Raw genomic sequence first — 18,554 nt, forward strand, 5'->3', positions numbered from 1 at the left:
CCTTTAGAGGACGGCTGTCTGATACAAAGACAGCAGTTTAAACCTCTGTAGCTCAGCTCCTAATTAGCCTAGAGAGATGATTTAGGTGTCAATCTTTTTAGAAATGATGAGATTTTCCAACGATGTGCATTTCATCCACATCGAGGGTCCCGCAGCGGAAGGGTAGGGGCCTAAATTGGGATGTTTTTAGTTCCTCCTACCCGTCAGCATTTGGGGGTGGAAACTTGTTCCTAATTGTCACAGAGATATAAGCCACACCTCGTTGGAAAGATTATGGGACACAGATTCCAACGAGATAACTTTTGTGCCACCCATGCCCAACCTCTAAAAGAAGAAGAAGAAATTGAAAAAAGTCGGGAAAAATACACTTTTTCGAAGTGTATGGGCCTATGGCAACACTGTTATTTGTTGTACGCAGTGGGGGTACAAAAGTTACTTTGGGAATCTGTCCCCCTTGAGTTTTCCAATAAGGTATGGCTCATATCTCTGTGACAATTAGGGGTGTCGCAAGGGCTGCCAACGTCAGGGTAGATTACAGTCCATAGAAAAATATACAGGATGGTGAACGTAGGTACGATGTCCCGAATTTTTTTCTCCGTTACACGTTCGTCATTTTTTTGTACAATGGTCACAAATGTTTGGCGTATATGTGAGAACTTATTTTCTTGCATACAACAAAAAAACAGTGTAACCATAGTCCCACAAACTTCGAAAAAATGTATTCTTTTTTATTTTTTTTATTTTCTTCTTCTTTTACGGTTGGGCACTACTTGGGCATGGGGGGGCATAAAAGTCACCTCGTTGGAATCTGTGTCCAATAAAATTTCCAACGAGGTATGGCTTATATCTCTGTGGCAATTAGGGGGGTCGCTAGGGTTGCCAACATGAGGCTAGATCACGGTCCAATAGCAAAAAATATACAGGGAAACTATCGGAGGTACGAGGTTCCGAATTTTTATCTCCCTTGTTATTGGGCCTATGGCCTTTCTTTTTTATGCTTGCACCCAATGTCTGGGCTACATGTTAGAATTTTTTTTTTCCGGCATACGACGTCGTTTCTTATATGATTGCACCCAATGTCTGGACTACATGTCAGAATTTTTTTTCGGCGTACGACGTCGAACCGGGTTGCTAGAGTCCCAATAAGGCAAAAAATAAAAATATTTTTTTTTTTCATTTTCTTCTTCTATGTGTTTGAAATAGAGGGGCACAAAAGTTACCTCGTTGGAATCTGTTCCATAAGCATTCGAATGAGGAATCATTCATGTCCTGTGACAATTAGCAGAGCTACTAGGGCCGCCAAAGTGAAGGTCTACATTTTTTTTTTTTTTTTTTTGAAATCCCTGGCCGTCCTCTAAAGGTTAATGGCATTTTGCGGTTTTCATTCGATCATATCTCGTTATTTATCCGCTTCACCCGACAAGGAGACCCAATTGGGATTATTATTATTATTATTATTATTATTATTATTATTATTATTATTATTATTATTATTATTAAAAAAAAAACCGTATTGCTAACATGTCTACCAATCGCGTCATCTAAAATTACGTGTTTGAAATCGAATTTTGTAAGCCTTCAGTGATCTCTATCAGTGCGTCTTGAAGCTGTAAAGTTCATCACAAATCATTAACACAAGAAAAAAAGACATCTTATTAATTTTAATTTCTTTCTTGTTTTCCAGGATAACGAAACTCTGGAACGGGAGAACCAGAGTTTGACAGAACAAGTTAATGAAGCTGAGCAGCTAAATGCTCAACTACAGAAAGAAGTTGAGTCGTTATCTGGTCTCAAAGAACGGGTAAGTTATTATGGCAACTTACAAAACATTTATTTGAATTGATTGATGTTATATCGCTACTGAAGCATGTTAAAAGTGATTTGGGTACACTGAGGGTCTACGAATGTCAGCAAGAGTACATGCTTATCCCACCATTCTTTTGTCAATCGAGCGAATTTTTCGTGAAGAAAGTAACTGCCTGCTTTTAAATTGATCACACTGTCTGAAAGGTTTTCATAGCGTGAAGCCCTAAAAATATTGCATTAGGAGAGTAAATCAACTCAACTGTCATATTATGAAAAAACTTCCGTGTGACGTTCTTTGTCCAAGTCAAAGAATTGAAATTATTAATTCAATTGTTTGGGAAGATGCTAAAATCCTTAGGCTGCAAAGGACCCAAATGCTAGTAAATTATATATAACTAACTTAACTGTATGGCCTATGGAACCCCGAGGTTCAATGCCGCGTTGACAAAAGATCTCCATTGACTTCTACCCTTAGCCAACTGGATCCAGTTTCTACTTTGTATTCCTATTTCTGCGAGATCCACCTTAACATTGTTCTCTCATCTACGCCTAGGTTTGCGTAATAGTCGTTTTCGATTGGACTTCCAGTGAAAACTTCGAAAGCGTTCGACATTTTTTTTTACATTATGGCTACATGACCTTCCCACCTGAGCCTCCTAGATTTGATGACCCTAACAATGTTTGGTAAACGGTATAAATTATGTGGTTCCTTGTTATGTAGTCTCCACCATTTCCCATTCCCGTTCCTCGAATCCCCGTTTGGCTCCGAATATTCATCTTATGATCTTGTTCTCGAATACTTTCAGTCTACGTTCTTCCCTCAGAGTAAGGGACCATGTTTTGCAATCATACAGTACAACAAGTATGATTATTGTTTTATATATTTTAAGCTTCTCGACAGAATTCGTGATGACAAAAGATATAACACGATTTCCCTGCTTTTAGTTGACATTTAAATAATATGTCATGTTAAAAAAAAAATCGAATTATTAACATACCAGTACTCAAAGTTATTCTGAAAATCATGATTTCTTTGCTGCAGGGGCAAAATTACACATCTATTGACTTTGTAACTAAATTTTATTTTTTTAATGTATATATACATTCTTTGAATTTGGTCAATAGATTGTTTATTGAAATATACCACTTTTAAAAAGTTAAAAATGACGTGAAGGAAGCACATGTTTATGTTACGTCATTTCTAAATAAATTTACAAAGTAATGAATATGCAACTGAAATATTACAGAATTCCTTTTTCAGTCTAAAGGTTGTGCTTGTTTAGCGAAAACACACCTTTTTTTCTGGTTGCAATTGACTTAACTTTAGTTGTAAATCGGGTTTAACGTTCAACTTTTGATTTTACCAGAGGAAAGAGGACGACAGAGAAGTTTCTATTCTGGTTCTTCTATTTGTCCCCACTTTCTTCCTCTCTCTCTCTCTTTCTCTTTTTCTCTTTTACAGAAGAATAGTTTTGCACATCTTTACACAAGTTGTGAGCACCATTCAGCAATGGCAACACAGATTGAGAAACCCCGTATACACATTTTCTTAAATTTTAACTTGTATTATTTTATAACCGAGACATTGTGAAATGCCAGGATAATAATTTGTGCTTTTGTATTCGTAACTGAAACAGCTAACAGTATGTCTGTGTTCTTATGAGAATATTATTACATTTTCAGCATTACATAAGAATTCTGGTACAACGCGGAATATCAAATTATAAGTCTGCAAGACATCAACTGATGCTAGGTTGGGTGCTACTCGCTACTTTTCAGTAAAATGTTATGAAGCATCATATTTGGCTTCAATTTATGTCTCTCTTTATCCAAAACTTCAAGATTAAGAAAAAATAAGCTTTCTGTAATTTGATCTCTGTGAGATCAAGATGATCGAAACCTAGATTTAATGACGTGCCAATCTTTGGAAGTCGAGATTTTGCAGGCCAAATTGAAAGCTACATTTAGTCTTGAATGCAGAAATAAGTAACCTTTTTAGTCCTGAATGCAGAAATAAGTAACCTTTTTAGTCCTGAATGCAGAAATAAGTAACCTTTTTAGTCCTGAATACAGAAATAAGTAACCTTTTTAGTCCTGAATGCAGAAATAAGTAACCTTTTTAGTTCTGAATGCAGATATAAGTAACCTTTGTACTTTTGAATGCAGAAATAAATAACCTTTTTAGTCCTAAATGCAGAAATAAGTAACCTTTTTAGTCCTGAATACAGAAATAAGTAACCTTTTTAGTCCTGAATGCAGAAATAAGTAACCTTTTTAGTTCTGAATGCAGAAATAAGTAACATTTTTAGTCCTGAATGCAGAAATAAGTAACCTTTTTAGTCCTGAATGCAGAAATAAGTAACCTTTTTAGTCCTGAATGCAGAAATAAGGAACCTCTTCGTTTACCATTTTCTGGGGTTGTCGGTGGCAGGCTCATTCCTGATTTAAAGAATTCCTGTTGGGATAATTTCATCTATATATATGGATTCAATCTTTTGCATTGAATATTATGATTAGAGTTTTAAGAATAATTAGCTTGTTCTAGTGTCCTGACTTTAATTTTTTGTACATCTTATATTCTAAAGCTAAAATTAAGGAAGTAAATGAAGGGTAAGGGAAAAAAAGAAGGAATGTCACAAAACTACATTTCCGAGAAAACGGCTTTCCATCATTGAAAAGCGCGTACACAATGAATAGGATTGAATTACACAAACCATCACTTAATAAAGTTAAAGTTTATTGTCTATTCGTTATTGTACGCAGTGAAATAGTACCAAGAGTCACCAACAGATAGACCAAAGCACTCGTTAAAGCACACACATGGACATTCCTTGTTTTTTCCTTACCCTTCAAATATTCTTATGTACAGTTTTCTTTATTTCTTTGAAATCCTTCTCTAAGCGTATTTACCAAAACATATTCTCTGAGCTAGTATGAGGGCTTTCAAGTGCTTTAGTATATAAAGGTCGATAACGCTATTATTTGTCTCCTTGGGCACGGAAGTGGAGCACGTGGTTCAGTGGCAGAGCGCTTTCTTTGGTGCAAGGGATCCCTTGTTCAATCCCACACATCCCACACCATGTGAGTTCGTTGTGGGTAGGATCGTGTACGTATCTCTTTCTTTCCAAATTTTCATTTCATCAATTCTTTGTACTCATTTCTTTCATTAATCATCGGTCTCCTTTATACAGGGCATATCCGTGGAACATAAAAAATTTCATTTACTGTTATTGGAACAAATTTATTTTGTATTACGGTAATAAAAATATGATGATAGAAGCTTCACAAAGATACGGTAGTAGCATTGAGATTTAGTGAATGACTCCATAAAATGTTTTGGAAGGCATTTTTGTGCTGGAAATAGATAAGAAAATGTTCCGTTCTTTTTATGTTTCGTGATAGTAGTGTGAATAAATCATGAAAGTGTGCCAAAGACAATACAGGTGAGTCGAAAAACCATGAATATAAACGTGTTGCTGGTCAAATTAATACTAGAAAGAAAGCAAAGTTATCATTAAAGACCGATCTGAAATTAAGACGGTTAACATAGAAGCTGTTACAGTGAGAAAATATCTTCTATAACACAATGAAGGCTCATCACAACTGTTCCGGCGTTATTTTTCTTCCTTCATATATATACAACTTTGTAAATATTGCTGTACTAAGCCAGGAAACCTGGGGCAGTCAGGAAAAACAAATTAGAAAATTCCTATTCCCTGGTAACCTCTAATTTACAGCGGTGTTAAAGGGAGAGTAGATATTCATTTTTTTTTTTTTTTAATTTTGTTTAATAACTATTATACATTCAATGTAATATGTTATGGTCGGTTCAGTATAGCTAATAGTTATAATTTCGACAGTCTTTTCTTAATTTCATTCGTTTGACTAGTAAAGTAGTTAAAAAAATAATTGTTTTCAAGTTGAATATACACGTTTAAATTTTTATTTTTTCGGATTTGTGTTTGAGTTGTTTCTTCTTTGGTATAGCTGAGGGGGAAATCTGAAAATTATTTCAACAATATTTCAAGTTAAAGCTTAACTCACAGGTTTATGATAAGTGAGTTCGTGTTGATTTTATTGTGTTCATAGGGTTTCCACCGAGCTGGAAATCCTGTAAAAGTCAAGAAAGTTCGTGAAAAGCTGAAAAAACGTGAAGAAGTCTGGGAATTTTAAGTACGGATTTTCACTTCTCAGAAACTTTTTTTTTTTTGTCTTACCCGGCTATTTGGTATGGGATATTTTATAAAATAAATTAGTTTCTTTTGCAAAACTTCTCTACCTATACAGTTACTGTATACATATACGTGCATAGTAGATAAGAAATCTCCTGGTGGAGAAAAATATAGTTGTTTTTAACATTACACAATAGACCTAGAAAACTAGGAAAAGTCAGAGAATTCGTGCTCGCCAAATAATTGGGAACTCTGGTTTCTTTAACTACGTGAATCACAGTGGAGGTAAAATTCCGAAGAGAAAAAGACTCGTATTTCATTACTTTCAGACAATTTCTTCAGGGTCATTAACTACACTGCTAAATTGTTAACATATGTAAATTCTTTCCTGTCTGTGGAGTTTATCTCTCAAAAGCCTACATTTAAGAAGATGTACTATAAATTGATGTTCCACAACCTATTTCTACTCGCGACACAGTATATATTATCCCTGACTCAACACGGCACACCAAGAAGTTATTTCCTTCAGAATATACAACATTATTAATATAAATCCATATTGTAATCAGCCTATTAATTATTATTATTGTTGAGCCGAAATCGAATTGTGCATTTAGTAATTAGTTATGAACATGAAGTGAAATTTATCGTGGCAGATAAGTGCAAAAGATTTAAATTTCATATTTAAAATTATTTTACTGTGGAAAATACATTTTTCCTATTACTATTAAAATATGTTTGCTAATTGTACTCATAGATTCAATGTTACATTTGTACCTACTTAACTGTACACGAGTAGTTGATCTGTGGTGAAATCATTGACAATGCAAGTCACATTTCTTCATCGACAAATTTTAACTATTTCTTTGTTTGATGTATTAATTTCAGTCAATGTCGGCAAGCCCAGAGCACACAAATACGCAATTGAAATGAACTCAGTGACTGATTGTATCTGTAGAGAAACATCTTTTGAAATTCTGTTAACAGCTTCTAAGCCCAGGATTATTTTTATTATCTCTCTCTCTACAGTTAGGCATTAACAACGTTTCAGCTCATATGAGTGACTTCTTGCCTTTACGTTGAGTTTAACTATATTAGAATTAGCTTCCTGCATTTTTCCAAAACATTTAGCAATTAAGGAAGTTATTTAGTTCTGTCCACCAACCGACGAAAATACTATACAAGGAATAAAATACGACTGAAATAAAACAGTAACTGGGATAATGATTCTTCTTGTCGAGGTACACCAGTGTGCCACAAATACCGGTTGTGAAACACTTATAAGTGACAGGTGTTTTGCTTTCTTAAAGGATGGGTAACACACGTATTTATATCTATATATATAAGTTGCAGTGTTTGAAGCATGAGAGAAGAAAGCTTTGTGTTATAATATAAGAGAAAATATTCGGAGAAGATATTAACTCGACTGTGCTGACTCGATCTTAGAATAACAGTTCATAGTGTGATATTCATCTTCAGTTTTAATTATGTATTTTATAGCTACGAATAGCAATTACGTGAATCACAACTAAATACATCTTATCATAACTATGTAATAAAAAAAAAGGTATATTAATGAATGTTCCCATATAAAGAATATAAAACATTATATATTTTCAGAAATCGAAGTACAAAGTACTTTTTAAGCATTAAAAGAATTAAAATTATGCTTCAGGTAAGTCATTTCAGTATTTGAGTTCTTAAAAAAAATGTCTTCTACTCAATGTTTATATATATATATATATATATATATATATATATATATATATTTATTTATTTATTTATTTATTTATTTATTAGCTGAATGAGCTTGAAGCTAGCCGAGAGCTGGTTCATGAGGAACAGGTGCGCCCACTTTTAGCGAGACTGCAGGAGCTTCAGACTGAGAACACTGGCCTTCGAGATCGAAACGATGAATTAACATTGCAGCTAGAAAACGTAACATCTAAATTAGCAGCATCGAAACTTAGAAGGTAAGTGGGTAAACAATTTGAATCTCGTGTAACAATAAGTACATTTGTACCTCTGAACTAGTAATTGAATGGACATTTCTACTATTTTTTTCTTCCGCTGTAAAATACTTTAGAGCTAAAGCCAGCTGATTATGGAATGTATTTCCTTTCGCTTGTGCGTTGAGTCTAACAAGTCGAAATTTGCAATTGAATTTCTGTCTGTTATTCGTGTGCTTAAAACAATGGACACCATGTTTGTACGTCATCTGTCAGTTCAGACGCCTGCGCCGGTCAAAAGAGAAACGGCTTAGAGAAAGAAATGATGCATGTTTTTCAAGTGTTTATTACGTTGCTATTAAAACCAAGAAAAAAAAAAAAAAAATGTAACGGAACATAAAATTTCTTTGAATAGTAAACTATTTGTCTATAGTCAGTAATTTGAATATACTCAACTATCTAGTAACAAGGTTATAATGAACTAATTTGCATGATTATACAACAAAGTATTTAACATATATATAATGAAATATACTCAGTAATAAAGTCAGTGCGGTGAATGTACTAAAACACTTAAATATTTATCTTGTGTTACTTTCCTTCCATGAGTTTTCTGGAAATTCTCCAGTACTATTATCGAACTACGTTACACATTAACAAAATTATTTCACCATATTTTTTGGGGACTTACCGTCGCTTTATTTAAGCCAATGAAATATACTCCTAAATTGTTTGTATTAGTCCATGAAATATATAATTGATGTAATTGGTAGGGAAAGTTTCTGTGTCATTAACACATGCAATACATAATGTATTTCTGCCAATATTCCTCTTCTTCAAGCTCGAAAAATCTCGAACGCTAGCTAGTGATGGCTACTGGAAATACGAGTTTGGTGCGTACATAATTTAAAATTCAAATTGTAGACCTGTAGCCACATGAGTCAAATTGTATTTGCATTATTAAAGTACCTAGTTTTGTGAAGTAAATTTTTCGAGCACTGTTCTTGTTCATGATATTGTTTGGCAGCTTAACCATCTGTACTATTAGACTGCCTCTGTTCGCTATAGCTTTCTTGAGCTCCAAACTACCGCGGTGACCACGAAACCATTTACCTTGTGGAAATAGAGTAAAACACTTAAGATGCTATATGACTTGTTAAAGCATTAAGATACGAATACTTGTGGCAATGGTGTGTGGTGATCAATTGATAATATGTACAGTAAATGATAGAAACAGTGTAAAGGATGTAGTAGAATATGATTTTTTTTTTTTTTTTTTTTTAATATTAAGAGCTTTTGATACAGAAAGTGCTATATTTGTAACCGTAGTATAACAGCATGGAGATTCACTACATTTATAATATGTATGCCGACAGATTTTAAATGTATACAATTAGGGGTGCGAGAAATCTGTAGGCTGCAATAGAACATGAACTTAAAAAGCATCAGGAACCAAGTTTTGAAAATCAAGATAATGTGTATTTGTAGCTATAAGGGAGGTGGCGTGGGTATTCTCAAATTGCGCGTCATTTATTTTTAATTTGAATTGATGTAGTAGTTAGACTTCATATGTATCTTGTCTAATAATATAGTAAAATAATCCTGTTGATATATATATTTAAAATATGTGTAATGATAGAACTTTACATATGACTTTTAGTGTATTTTAAGTAGAAGAATAGGTTTTTATTAACACGTTATATCTGTATGTAGTAAGTATTTTACTTATTTTATTACTTTTCCTTTCATTATTCCACTAAAATTCATTTGTAGTTTACTGCAAGAAACTGCAATATTAAAGCATTTCCTAAATGTTTCAACACAGTTCAGAGAGGAAGCCTGATATGGGACATCACGCTAAAACAGCCTGTTTCTGTTGGTGTGACGTAAGCAGTGCTTTCTTGCATTGTTTGAAGCTTTGTATCTCCGTAACTAAAAAGAAAGTTTCTGAGACTTTTGTTAGTGTTATATTGAAGACTAGATCTAAACGATGGAATCATGAAATTAAATCTTTCGATCGGAAAGGAAATGTCCATTAAACTTTAAATTTCTTATTTAAAAATATTATATTACCTTTGTATCCCTTCATGCAAATATAACATGTACGTTTTCCAGGTTCCTCTCGCCCCTTCTTCGGTTTGTATTATTCCGTTCCGATGCCAGATGTAATGAAGGGATTGTAGTGGAATATTGTACCGAGGAAGGGTCAAGAGAAGCCTTGAAAATGTGTCACCGTTGCATTTGCCCAAAAACAAATGTGATGGTGCACGTGGCCACGGTAAGACATGTAGTAAATGGTGTCAGCATTAAAAAAATGAATATTGAAATTAATTACAGAGGATGATCCCGTACAGACTGTACAGGTAGGTACAAATAAAATTATATAATTTGTTTTCTACTCATCTAGTCCCTCAGCCACACAGACAACTTCCGATTAGTCCAATATCCTTTTCAGCAACGCTGATTTGTGTATGATGGTACACTTCTCTTTCCTGAAATAGATCACCTCACTGATGCTAATACTCTAAATTATTGTTCTAAATTTTACTAGACACCAAAGAACTTATTTATTTCCGTACACTTTCATCAATAATACTAATATCTGATCCTGAATCTGGCAGAGCAGTGTATACATTTTCAAATAATTAAACTCTAATGTAAACAGAACAGTTACGCTCCATAAATTCTAAAACTTGTCCGTCAATGTCGCTCACAATTGAATCTTAAGTACAGTTTAACTGTACAGTTTATTTCAAATGGCACGCGTACCGGTACACCAAAATCAATTATTTGATGAGTTACCATATATTTAGTTAGCGCGTCTCTACCTTCACAACTCCACGCATTCTCAAGATCGCATTGAGGTTGTGATCTGAAACATCGTTAGATTGTGAAATTATTACACCAATACCAGTATAATGGGATGTATATTCATTTACAAGGTCACGTGATGAGTATTGGCACGAAAGTACACGCGATAAGTTACTGTGAACAGCAATGTTCTCCCTAACAATACAATCTTCTGATCTAGTTAATATTTGTAAAAGTCAACTCTCTGATGCAAAAACACATTTATTCAGCCTAGATTCAATTTCCACTTCGGATTCATTAACTTTGCTCACAAAATCCCTCCTTATATCGCGAACCTCTAACAAATAAAATAAAGGAAAAGAGCAGTTACGTAATTCCAAATAACTCAATATGTACTTATTATCAGGTCCGGGTATTAAACGAGTCAATTAAGATAGATAACGTACTTTACTTGAGTGTAATGTATGGAATGTGATTTTACTCACTTTAAAGTCTGATTCCTAAGAGTTCCTTGCAGTTTGAAGCCTTTTGTTTTTCCTAGGAGCCTTGTTCACAGTGAATAAAAATAAATCCCATATAAGGAAGATGCTAAAATAGGAAGTTCGGTTTTAGGTCTTTAAAAGTGCAGCGCCCGAACCAGTGAATGTAATAAATAGAAGCTAGTGGTGCTGACTAGTTGCGAACTTTATAACCACAACGCCATATGTTTATAACCGTGATGCCGTAATCTTCCTGTCAGTGGAGCTGCAGCTGCCCAAGTGAGTTCGTGCATTGACTGTTCGTGTGTACAATGAAGGATGAAGAATTTGGATGCACAATGCGTATGTGTGAAATTGTGTTAAAGACATGGGAAAACTGCAACGGAAAAGTGGCAAATGCTACAGCAAAATTTTGATAATGAGTGCATTAGCCGATCACAATGTTTTTTACAGTTGGTTCGAGGCAGGAAGAAGGTCGACTGATAAATATCTCCGAAGCGGACGGTCTTGCACATCAACAGACAATGCTTTTGTGGATGCTGTTCGTGATTTGGTTGGCCAAAATCTAGGGACAGAAGACATTGCAGAAAATGTGGACTTCATCTTTGGATCGTGTTAAACAATTTTGACTGAAATACTGAACATGAATCGCATTGTAGTAAAAATCATGCCACATGTTTTAGCCGAGGAACAGAAAGAAAACAGAGTGGAAATCACTGAGAAAATGTTTCAGAATGCCAGTTATGATGAAAACTTTTTAAAACCGTCGGAATAAGTTATGAGACCTGGATGTACGGCTACAACGTCGAAACCAAAGCTCAATCATCGCAGCGGGTGGGGAAAGGTTGGCCTAGGCCGAAGAAAGCGCGGATGAGCTGATCAAGTTTGAAGCTGCTCTTTGTGGTTTTCTTTGACTGTCGAAGCATACTACATTATAAGTACGCCCTATGTGACCAAACAGTGAACCGGTAATATTAACGTAGAAATTACAGAGTTTGCGGAAATCCATACGTGGTCGAACCAGAGTTTATCGTTGAATCACAACAACACTCAGCTCATTCGTCACTCCTTGTGCGCAGTTTTCTGGCGAAGAACCAAACAACTGGTATAGTCCAGCCACCCTACTCCCCTGATATGTTTTCCGCAGACTTTTTCCTCTTCTCTAAGTTAAAAGTTCAACATGAGATCAACCTAAATTCGATGAAGAGACGTATCATAGTTAATGAAACGTTTCAGAGCTGAAAGAAACATTGGCATTGATGTGTTGCTGTGTTGCTAGTCAAAAAAAGTACTTTGAAGGTAACAAATTTGAATAAGTTGTATCTTTGATAATACATTTTTCCTGACAGCAGTCTGGTCTTTTTTATCAAACCTTGTACATCCCGTATTGGCTCAACAATAAAAGCACTAACATGAATTTGGAACTTTCCTTGCCTGAACAAAAGAACACACATTTGAACCCGCCAGTTAAACGTGCCGCACTACCGTTTGGGCATCAATTGACAAGTTATTTCTTCACTGCCCTACCTGTTAAGTCTATTCCTTTGTATAGATATTAATAACTGAAGAAACAACCGATTTTTAAATACACCATATCCTCTACAGATGTGAATTCAACAACGTACAGACAAAAAAGTGACTAACTGGACCAGAACTCGAACCCGGGACCTCCGGCTCACCGTGCCGATGCGTTAACTACTACTACGCCACGCAGAACAGCCACTCCTCTCAAAGTCGGTGTTCTCCACTCGGACCACGTGGGTTGTACCACAGACCTCTGCTGTGATTGGACAATCCCTGTTATATGTTAAGCACCTATGACGGTTGTGATTTCATATAGATATTAATGAAAGAGGAAACAACCGATTTTTTAACACACTGTATCCTCTATAGATGTGAATTCAATAACGCACAAAGAGTTAAAAAGTGACTGAGTGGACCGGAACTCAAACCCGGGACCTCCGGCATACCGTGCCGATGCGTTAACTAGTACTATGCCACGCAGAACAGTCACTCACTCTCGAGGTCGGTGCTCTCCACTCGGCCCACGTGGGTTGTGCCACAGACCCCTGTGTCCATATATTGAGAACCTAAGACGGTTGTGATTTCATATAGGTATTAATGAAAGAGAAAACAATTGACCTTTTAACACATCATATCCTGTATAGATGTGAATTCAATAATGTACAGAGTGAAAAAGTGACTGACTGGACCGGGACTCGAACCCGGAACCTCCAGCTTATCTTCATGCCTTCACATCCACAGAGGATATGGTGTGTTAATATAACGGTTGTTTCCTCCTTCATTAATACCTTAATAATGAAATCTCTTAATATCTTAAATCGCTTAATATCTATATGAAATCACAACCGTCACAGGTGCTCAGTATATGGACACGGGGATTGACCAATTACAGCAAGGGTCTGTGGTGCAGTCCGCAGCAAAATACCTGAAACATGAGCATTTAAGTTTATTGTGGAATGATGAAGTCTTTTGCTCCAAAATAAGTGTGCAAGGGAGGATGCCGAGGTTTCTCCTGGCGTGATTCGTGTCACTTAGACGTTATGTTGATTCCCTGGGCTGTTAGGCGTAGATTCACAACAAACTTACATGCTCATGTTGCAGGTGTTTTTTTTTTTTTTTTTTTTTTTTTTTTTTTTTTTTTATGCGGACTGTACAACCCACGTGGTCCGAGTGGAGAGCACCGACCTCGAGAGAGTGAGTGGCTGTTCTGGGAAGCGAATTGGGTGACGTTAACGCATCGGCATGGTACACCGGAGGTCCCGCGTTCGAGTTCCGGTCGTCAGTCACTTTTTCACTCTTTGTACGCTCTTCCTTTGCATTTACTTGATTTTTTTACTCCTATTTTTATCCTCCGTGAACAAGTCTCCTGGAAAGAATCGAAAGCTTGCAAGGGCAAAGATTTTTCAGTAATCAGAATTTAAGGTAAGTGAAATGATAGTTAAAATTCATTAGCGTATAAACATATTGTTTGAGTTAACTAAATCATTATCTGAATGTAATTCTTACTACACGTTCTGTTTTCGCAGACAAAATAACGTTCAGTCTGAAAGTGTTGAAGATGTGACCGTGGAGAGCGGGAGCAGTGGGAGTTCTGGAGCTACCAAACGGCGAGGAGAAACTCCATTGGGCCTTCCGACTGAAGATAGTTCCGAAGAGGAAAGTCCACGGGTGGGAAAAGTTCGGAGATACGGAATGGAAGTTTCTCTAGAAAACGTTAAATTAGAAGGTATTTGTTAAAGCTTTTCCTCTTGTTGTCATCGATTAAAGTTGATAGTCATTTTTTTTTTTTGTGTTAAACACAAGTATACACGTGTGATTTTTGTATTTTGTTCGTTTTTATAACACTCCTTCACGTTTACGTATCTAAAGTGCATGGTTTCTGTATGTATGGTCTCTGGTTCTGTTCTCGGTTTAAGTGCTTGCTTCAGATATAAACTCAAGTAGTAGTTTTGATTTTACATTAATCAGTAGGACTCATCTTACCAGGGTGAGTCATATTTTCGTAGCGTGTTCGTGGGTAATGTTTAGCACCCGACTCCCCCTGTATCACAGAAGCCTATTCGGCGAAGTATGACCCATCACACTATATGGTTTGAGCGCGAATTAAACAGTGGCAAGAATATTGAAAGTGGATCGCTATGATTGCAAACGCTTAATATGATTTGCTGATTTTCTTTCAACATATTTCCAACAGTCGGCCATGTTTATGTATGGCGAAGACTAAAGAATCGTATGCTTTGAAATGTCTCCATTCTGCCGTGAAACATGGCGGTGGCTCTGTGGTATAGGCCGCTTGATTCCGTGAGTCTTTGATTACATTCAAACTACGCATTACTACCAGTGATTATGTGGACATACTAGGTGACCACATGCATCGTAATTCAGACAAAGTTTCCGGCCAATGATGTAATTTTTCAAGTTGACAATGCGCCATTTCACACTGCTGGAGTTGTTGTGAAGTAGTTTCACAAACAGTGGACCGAACTAGAACACATCCTCTGGTCCGCTTAATCACCAGACTTTAACATTATTGAGTATCTGTGGTCCGTTCTAAAGCTCAAACATCAGAGCAGCTATCCTCCTCCATCGTTAGTGATTAAACTAATGCTGCATTTCATGAGGAATGGTATAAAATGTATCTGGAAAAAATTCATGACTTACGTACCTCAACTTTACGACAAATCAGAGCTATTCAGTAGGCTAATGATAGTACTACTCCGTATTAATCCTTTAAGTTGCATTTTCTTCAGATGTTTATATCAGTTCGTTCATATATATATACAGCAGTAAGGAGGGAAAGCGATCGGAGAAATAGAAATAAAAATTAAAGAACAAAAAAGTAGCTGTGAAGCATCCAAATGGGAGAAAAATATTGAAAACGTTACCATCGAACACTTAACGAGGTAGCTTGGAAGAGCTTTCGCTAAACACTCGTTCAGAAGAATGCCACTGATTGCTTCAGTTATGCTTCTCTGTTCATTAACTTGTCTTTCCCCCCTACTTTTTCACAAACATGTTCAGACCTTTTTCAAAGCTGTGAAGCAGTGTTTTTACTAATAGTAAATAAAAAATTCTCACACGTAAAAACATCCAAAATCAAGATCATATTTACGTATATGTGCTGTACGTACCAAGAACTTTCCATTACCTATACATTTGGTATCACTTTGATTGTATAGGTTGGAAAAGGAGAAAGTTTCATATATAATGTCTTTTATGTAGCAGCAGGTTTTGTTTAGAGGCGGCGGTGGCTTAGTAGTAGAGCGCTCACTTCTGGTGCTTTTGGTTTCTGGTTCGATCTCAGCTCTCGCCAATTGGGCTTTGTCGTTGACAAACACTCTATGTGTGGGTTTTCTCTGGATATTCCCGTTTCCTCTCACATTCTGAATTCCACCGTTTTCAACATCAACGCGTTCCATAGCCTCGGAGCAGAATCGTGGATCGTTAAACTGAGAAAAAAAATTAAATACGCTAAGGAATAGTTGAAACATGGCTCGAAACGGTTCTCAGATTTCGTGCTATCGGATGTTTTAACGTGTAAGAATTTTTATTTACTCTTGATATATATGCATCCCATCATATCAGTTAATAAGTAGTGTTTACTGTTTTCGGTAAGTAATTTGTTCCTTGCCTTTTTGGTATTTGTTTGTAATAACGATTGTGTAGATGATACTAGTATTGTTTCAGAGTTTTTTTTTTAATTATAAATTCTTAGATTTGTTATCTAGTGCGTTTATTTCGAATATTGATAAGAAACAGAAATATTTCTACCTGGAGAAAAATTATAAATAGTTCAATGAAAACTTACTGAGAAAACCGTTTTCTTTGTATAGGTCTACAAATTCAGCCACCAGGGTATGAAGAGAAAGAGGTGGAGCCAGAGGTAGATATCGAAGATGCAGATAGTACTGTTCCAGTGTGCTCGGTCAAGGTAAGGTTTCGTAAAGTCAGGAATAATGAGTGAGGCATCTTTTCAGTTTTAGTTATTGTTATAGAGCATTTTAGTATGCATTGTTAATATGCATTTTTAAATAGGTTTATATGTGTCAATCACCATGATGATTGATTTTGTTTATATTGAAAAGAAAGTTACTTATTAATAAAGAAATAAATTATTTCTACTTGTATTTGTTTTGAAAGTTGTTTCCAAATTTCCTTCTGAGTTGTTTATAAAAATAAATAAATAAATAAAAATATAATTTGTTGTTATTTAAAGTTGAAATGAACAAATACGTGAAATTCTTTGCTTTAGAAAATATAGTTCCTATTTCCTCTGTGAGAAGAATGTTAATCTGATCAAACATTTATTAGTTAGCATATCATAATCGTAACCTTAAGAAATCATTTTAATCTTTTCCATTTTCTTTATTCCTTAACGACTTGAAAACAGCATTGTTTAAAGTCAAAACACATTGAAGCAATAACTTGATTTTTCCCTTTACTCTGTCAATACATTTTTGTAATAGTTTGTATAACTTTATTTATTTTTTTAATGTAAGATGGTTAATTTTGAAGAGTACTTTCCAACATAGTATTATCTTTAGTAAAAAATAAAATTCTGAGACATATGTTATTAATTTTTTTCGTAAAATTTTAATGTATTATAAAGGGCAAACAAAAATATGTTTTACCGTCTCTTTTCACACCAAGACTTACAAAGATGAGACTAATATTTTAGCGAGGCTTTTACCGGACGTTGAGTCCGAAATTACACGCACGAAAGTTACACACGTTAACCCGTCGTGTTCCTGAGATCTTCCTCCAACCAATTACAGCTCGTTCGGAATGTCTCTGTTAATATTAAAAGTTTTTTTTTTTTTTTAATTAAACGAATTTTAGACTTTTTTTTTGTCATGTTGGTAAGCCATTTCGAAGCACCTACATGATAAAGTTAAGGGGCCTCGGTGGCTCAGTGGTAGAGCATTCACTTCTGCTGCATGGGGTTCCTGGTTCGATCCCAGCTTACGCAAAGTGAACTTTGTGGTGGACAAACACCGTGTGCTTGGGTTTTCTCGGGGTTCTCCCGTTTCCTCCCACTTTCTTCATTCCACTATTTTATTCATTTCTCCTCATCACCGTCTCCTTTAGCCTAGCCAGCATAACCGTGGGACTTAAAGATTTCATTTCATTTTTTAATAAACTCGCATCAGTTACTCGCTTCGCTGGGCTAAATTTAAAAAAAAAAAAAAATAGTAATATATTCCGTTAGTCAATCTCTTTCTACTATTACTAAAGCGCTCTTTGATATCGATCATTTTCGGTGATTTTTGTATATCCTCCTCCCTTCCCCATGTTACTGGACATGGCATCGGAAATGTGTTTGTTTATCTTAGTGACCCCTAAAACTATGAATTCTATTCTGATATTGGTCATATCCATCATTTTTATATGTATCCTCCCCTCCCCCTCTTCCAAGTTGCGGGGCTGAATTTGGATTTAAATGGCATCAGAAGTGTCACAGTTCATCTCAGCGACCCCGAGAACTATGGATTCGACACTAATATCGGTCATTTCCGATCTTTTTTAAATGTCTCTTCCCTTCCCTACCTTTAAGTTACAACGTCAAAGTGATATGACAAAAACCATCTGAGGTTAAAACTTCATCTAGGCTGTAAATTTGATCGAGATCGGTCCGGTGATTCAAGAGTTATTAAGTTTTCTTTATATATATCCCCCTCCTACCCTCTCCCCTAAGTTCTACCGTCAAAGTGAAATGATAAAAAAGCACCTCAGACCCGAACCTCATCTATGTTAAAAATTTGATCGAGATTGATCGTTTAATTCAAGAGTTAATAAATTGTATTTATTTGTTT

The 18,554-nt window shown here is 35.5% G+C and overlaps 1 protein-coding gene across 3 annotated transcripts in view; it reads left to right on the forward strand.

Moving 5' to 3' along the window:
• LOC145690301 (uncharacterized) overlaps positions 1 to 18,554 on the forward strand; it is a 136,750-nt gene that overhangs the window by 45,159 nt on the left and 73,037 nt on the right. For all 3 annotated transcript variants that reach the window (XM_081765074.1, XM_081765076.1, XM_081765075.1), the window contains exons 12-15: positions 1,685 to 1,801; positions 7,779 to 7,951; positions 14,268 to 14,467; positions 16,575 to 16,672. In XM_081765074.1, coding sequence (XP_081621200.1) covers positions 1,685 to 1,801; positions 7,779 to 7,951; positions 14,268 to 14,467; positions 16,575 to 16,672 — 588 coding nt within the window. The remainder of the gene's footprint in view (positions 1 to 1,684; positions 1,802 to 7,778; positions 7,952 to 14,267; positions 14,468 to 16,574; positions 16,673 to 18,554) is intronic.

Source organism: Thermobia domestica, chromosome 7, assembly GCF_964235325.1.
Source record: "Thermobia domestica chromosome 7, izTheDome1.hap1.1, whole genome shotgun sequence".
Classification (NCBI taxonomy): domain Eukaryota; kingdom Metazoa; phylum Arthropoda; class Insecta; order Zygentoma; family Lepismatidae; genus Thermobia; species Thermobia domestica.